The sequence below is a fragment of the Mustelus asterias genome, chromosome 1 (assembly GCF_964213995.1).
Source record: "Mustelus asterias chromosome 1, sMusAst1.hap1.1, whole genome shotgun sequence".
NCBI lineage: Eukaryota > Metazoa > Chordata > Chondrichthyes > Carcharhiniformes > Triakidae > Mustelus > Mustelus asterias.
Genome location: NC_135801.1, coordinates 87,827,994 through 87,834,185, shown reverse-complemented (window position 1 = coordinate 87,834,185; position 6,192 = coordinate 87,827,994). Strand labels below are relative to the sequence as shown.

The window sequence follows — 6,192 nt, the reverse complement described above, 5'->3', positions numbered from 1 at the left end:
AACGCACATGACTAGGCATTAGTACAACTGAAATGGATTTTCATAAACTTGTTAAATATACATCAATGATTGTTAGGAAATGCTTATAAATGTTCCAAATGTATGTTGTGATATGCAGTCTATGAAGCATATGTGTAGGATCCTTGAAGCGGGTAAAATGCAGCTAAAGCAGCGTGTGGCTAGATTAATGTTTGTTTTTAACGTAATTGCTGTATTTTGCTACATACAGGTTTCCAGAGCATTTCAAAACTACAAGCCCAAGGTGCAGCAGCTCCTTAAAGTCCCCTTTCTGTACATCCCTGTTGCAAAGGATGAAACCGAGCAACCAATGGGGACACGCTGAAACAACAAGCCTCTTTCTGGTGGCCCAATAGGATTCTGCCTTTTGGTGGTGCGGCTGTCAATCATCTTAAGGAGCAATGACACGAAAGAGAGGAAGAGGCGAGTGAGAGCTTTGCTGTTAATTTCCCCAACACCCAGATACAACGCCAAGAAGAAGCGATGACTTTCTGGCTCATCCCACCGGGAAAGGACGGATACTACCGGTAACTCCATAGGGAAGGGGAGAGAAAACAACTTTTCTCAAAGTTAGAGGAGAATATCATATGTTAAAAATGGCTGTTCGTGGTAACACCTTGACTCCGTTCTCCATCCAAGCTATCTTAACCAGAAAGGATGAGAATCGACACTCGAAAAGTTTGGACGTCTCCTGCTTTTCGCCCGCTACCTGTTGGAAGATGTTGAATGGTTTGAATTCCTGTCCGAAGATGAGTGCTTCTTCTGGGAAAACCGAGGCAGGGGGGGATGTGCCGAGTGAGCAGCTCTGCTGTGACTCCGATTCAGGCGTCAGTGATGAAAATGACTGCAAAAATCATTCGATCTGCACCTCGGAAAAGGAGCTGGAGATTGCGGCAGCATGTCCCTTACAGTCGAAACCAATGAAGGAAGCTGCAGGAAGTCTGAGCGAGGAGACCGAGAGGAGTGATGCTCAGGACTATCTGTGTAACGGGGGAATGTCAGAGCATTTATCAGGTAGCATACAATATCCATTTATTCGCTAATAAGTCTCTGCGATTTAACTCCATAACTCTTGCATCCACATACAAGCTTTCTAACCATTGATTCCCTAAGCAATCTCGAAATAAATTAAGTTAGTGACCCGAGAATTTCACATTTAACGCTTTGGTTTAAAACTCCAGATTGTTTGCAAACGTTTTAATTAAGAAGTCACCCGCTGCAATGTAGAGATTAAATGGCCTCTGGATGGATTAGATAGAAAGATGAATACTATTCAGTTAAGATATTATTCTTCACTCCGCAGCTCCGAGCCTCGTTGAGGAAGACTGTAAATCTGACCAGAGCCCGGATCAGCCCAAACAGAGAAAGAAACGCTCCCGGGCAGCCTTCTCTCATGCTCAGGTATTTGAGCTCGAACGCCGCTTCAACCACCAGAGATATCTGTCTGGTCCCGAGCGGGCGGACCTGGCCGCCTCTCTCAAACTCACCGAAACTCAGGTTAAAATCTGGTTCCAGAACCGCCGCTACAAAACCAAACGCCGACAGCTCGCCGCTGACCTGATGGCTTCGGCCCCAGCAGCAAAGAAAGTGGCGGTGAAAGTGTTAATCCGGGACGATCAAAGACAGTACAACCCAGGAGAATTGCTCAGACCGTCACTGCTTTCACTCCAGCCGTCTTACCAGTACTACCCCTTCACTTACTGCCTGCCTGCATGGGCAGTCGCCGCTTGCACAGGAACTCAATAGATTTTTTTTAAAAAAAGAACAAAAGTTTCAAACACGCGCCCTTAGAACTACAGTATTTATTTGCCTTTGGTTTTAAGTATAAGCTGCAGACTGGGTTCAGCAGATGGAGTTTTCATGGTATCCATGTCTTTGATATTTAATTCGAATCCAGTTTCAAATAATGAGAGACTGCCGGAGAGGGACAAGCAGAGGAGACGGTGCCGACAACACTCATGTCTCAACTTCAACCGAAGAGAACCTCCAAGTTTTGCCTCGGTTGGACATTATTTTCTTTCTTGTTTGCGAAGCAATGTGCGTTGAATGTATGAACCATAGAGGAACTGTGGGTTGTCTCTATAGAGATATATATTGTTTTATTGTACTTCCTGGTTAAGAACAGCCCAGGAAAGAGCAGAACATTTAACATTCTCTGGCAGACTGCTTTGGGTGATGTTGTGAAGAAATTTGCCCCAATCTCAAAACATTTCGATATGTGATTATATCCGAACAGTAGAGGGGTAAGAATTTAGCACTTTCCGTTCTTTTTGATATTTAGTAGTGATTAGTGTGGGCGATCTTATTGCAGGCTTTTTTTTGTAATAGCAGCGTTTAAAATTATAACTGGTTAATAGTTTCTCCTGAATGGATCCAGGATTTTTTTTAAAAATTAGGAATGAATGTTTAAACACCCGCAGCACCAACACTACCGCGACAAAGGATGGCTCGGTTCAGGATAGTGCATCTGGAGTTGTATCCCTCTTATGAAAGCGTGCGCTCTGCATTATTTCCCGTCTTAAAATAATAAAATTTACTATGACTGAAAAAAACGTGCCTTTTGTTCTCTGTAAATATCCAACTTAATTAACAGCGGTCATGTTATTTTGCTAAACGCTAGATTTTAATTCCACGCTGCACACATCATCAACCTATCATGTAAACAATCTTAAGATTTGTGTTTGGTGAATATGGGGATTCTAAGATAGCCAGTGTTATCTAGGGTTTTGTTTTAAACAAACTTGGCTTTTTTTTTCCTTTGACTTGCACTGCGATTCGAAACGTTCAAACCGATCCTCGTGCAGAGCGTTAGAGTGATAAAGATTAGTAAAGCTTCTTGAGTCTGCAGCGCTTGCCAGCGTCAGAAAGGCCTGTAAGGCAAAGTGTCTAATAGTTCGGACATTTCCCCTTTGACAAAAGAATTATACTTAAAGCTTACGGAACTATATGGCAGGGACGCGGCAAAAATAATTAAGTTCATTTGGTGATGCGGTAACATGAAATTTAATTCACAAGGATCGACCGGGTATTTATTTACTTTTCCAAATACAATTTATTTGTGTCATAACATTCATATTCTGCAACGTTCATTGAACCAGCTCAATTGCGATGGCATCCGACTTGGTAACATTACGGATTAGGTGCCAAAAATACAAATCGTGCAGTGCATTGAACAGTCATAAAGATATTTCTCCGTAATGCACTTTCCTGGTAACTGCAAACCAATGGACAGACTGGCAGACCCATGACTGTAGGTTTATCAGCCAAACATTTACATCAATCAAATTCATTGCTGTCAAGGAACTGTTTTAAAGTTACAATATACGCATTTCACTTCTCGGTTAATACATTTATGAGATAGAAACATATTTGATATGCAACGACAACCAATTATTACCCTGCTTTAAAAATGCTGAGAACTGCAATGATGCCATGTTAATTGCTCGATGGGATAGTTTAGCGTGGTCAAACAGTCAATTCCATACATAATTGGCCGATTAGATTCCGCTTGGATTGGAAGAACTCGCACTTTAGAAGCTATTATTCGGAGGACGCTGTTTCCCGTTTAAAACTAATAATAATTGTGAAGGTTAACTGGTGAATGGCGTCAAACCAGCCGAATAGGCGTCGGCGTAGACGGAAGGACAAAAAAATTCGGAAACGTCCAAATTCGGTGACTCCTATCCTTTATATTTTGGATGTCAAAAGGCTGGTGGGGAGTTTGGACGTTTAATACTATCAAAGTCACAGGACAGATTTTTGATTGTCGTTTCTATTTGATTTTTTAAAAAACTGGAACCGAAAGGTATCCTCTGTAATAGCGAACATAAAAGCTTGGCGTCTTAGTTACTGATAGTAAAGTCCACCTGCGATGCATCATTTAAGTAATATTGTATTTTCATTCGCAGCACATTTTCTCAGGAATCTTTTTAGGATAACTGTGGCAGATGTAATTTGACATTCTGGTATTTCTGCATTTAAAAAATAAGTTTCATGTGTCGAAATGAGTCTTCTTGTCCAATGTTGTGACACACCAGAGTGTGTATACTGATGGGACAGATTATTGGACGGTACACTGCAGGATACCTACGCGACAACAACGATAATAAATCTGGTCCTTTTACTGCTGAATATTTCGCAGGCAATGTGCAATCTGAGAGCAGCAAAGTTCATTAACAGTGAATAAAGGCGCCTTATTATTGTACACATTAAACCAACACTCATTCTCATTCTTTGGATCTCCAAAGTAATGCTTTCATAGAGCCACAGGCAAAGATGTGACTATTCCTTGCAAAAATATGAATCCTACTTTGTCGGCATGTTTGGACAAAGTTACATCTGTTAACCTCATTAATTAGAAGGAACCCACCTCAGCGTGTTACCCTGGGGAAAAGGGCAACCAATAATTACTACAGCCATTGCTTACGAAATGTAAAGTGTACAATAATAAGAATAGGCATGATCATCATGTGGGTGAAGGCAACCGGACACAGACCAGGCCGCACTTACACAGCTTGTACCCTTTTGCTGACATGCTCCCTAAATTAATGAATGAAGTTAACTTGTCTCCAATGAATTGTTTTAAGAGATAACACTGATGTTGTTCCTGCTTGATTAATGTTACGGGGGCGGTGAGAAACAAGTATCTTCTGTGAAGGAAAAGCTGCGATCGGTACACTGAGAAAAGATAAATGATGATGCATTAATCCGTTATCGACGTTAGCGACAAATCCCCAATGCCATCATGTATATAGATTTATTTCCAGTAAAATAAAGATAGATTCTCCTGGACAATCAATGGGGGGGGGGGGGGGGGGAGTTGTGGGTAATCATGACTTGGGTTCCATATAAGGAGCGGGTTGTGATACCATGAGCGACGTGAAATATTGTATACACCTTTCCTCATTAGCAAACCATCACAGTGGATGCAAATTCATTTATTGTCGCTAAAACACGCACAGTTATGCTACTTTTGTTCAATGCATAATGTAACTCCAGCAATTGGTGAAGAGTTACACGTGTTAACAGCGTCACAGCTTTTTATTTCTGCACCCAAACAAATGCTACAGAAGTTGGTTTACGGATACCAAACCAGAGAGTCACTCGGTAGGCCAGGCAGCATCTTTGAAGGGAAGGCTCAGTTGTTATACTGTATAACAGTACCTATATCCAGTACCGTTTTCTAACATGCTGCTTTACCTGCTGAATAATTCCAGCGGCTTCTGTTTCTTTTTGATATATGTTTAGGTACGATCTTTCCGTATAATGCAATATTGTAAACTCGCTGGTTTCGTCTTTAATTTACTGTTATGTATATATATTCCTTTTAAACAATCTTCCATGTTCATAATTACTCCACAGGAATACTACGTTACATTTTGCAACGTCGATTTATTGAACTGTAATTATTGATACCACTGTGACCCGAGTCTATTGAATATTAGTAAGACCGGATTTCTGAATTAAATTTTACAGCGAAATGTATAGATGTAGACAGTATTAGTAAACACTGTGTTACATATTATATAACAAGATATCAATAACTGACCCTTAATTGGTGCATTGAAATTCATCTAGCTACTCAATTATGCGTGATCTCTTTTAATCATATTCCAATGCAGGACATTAGGAAAATATCCAGTATTTTGCAGCGGTTAACAATTTCAAAATCTCCGTGTTATAATCGAGCGTTACATTTTATAAAGTGAACAGAAATAGGTGAAGAAAAATAATCAAACTCGAATGATCAATAGTAGCAACATATTTCATTCATCCATAACGCCGCAGGTGAGAAATGTGGGACTTCAACTGCACGCGCGCATTTTAGCGAATATGACCGCATTATTTTGACTCAAGTTAATTTCAAATCTGCAACGTCTGTGATTTTGCGAACTGGACACGACTGAAACAGTAACGGGGTTTCAGCTGCCATAGTGTGAGGGCGTGGCGGCACCCTTTGGCTGTCCCGCTTTGGAACTTAACACGATTCGGAGAGTTGCGAACGCCAACGTGTCCAAATGCTTTCCATTGGGTTTGCACCTGCATTCCTCCTTTACCTATTGTTTAGTCATGCTGGCAATGTGGATATATTGATACGATGGTAACAGCGTGTCCATTTATGCCCCATTTGTGGGGAAAGGTGGAGAAAGACAATTGCCTTAAATAGTGTGGAAT

The 6,192-nt window shown here is 40.9% G+C and overlaps 1 protein-coding gene across 1 annotated transcript; it reads left to right on the top strand.

Annotated features, from left to right (window-relative positions):
* The first annotated feature begins 421 nt into the window (after positions 1 to 421).
* nkx3-2 (NK3 homeobox 2) lies at positions 422 to 2,563 on the top strand. The gene is made up of 2 exons (XM_078217189.1): positions 422 to 1,032; positions 1,322 to 2,563. The coding sequence occupies exons 1-2, from the start codon at positions 606 to 608 to the stop codon at positions 1,762 to 1,764; spliced, it is 870 nt and encodes a 289-aa protein (XP_078073315.1). The 5' UTR covers positions 422 to 605; the 3' UTR covers positions 1,765 to 2,563.
* Positions 2,564 to 6,192: the final 3,629 nt, after the last annotated feature.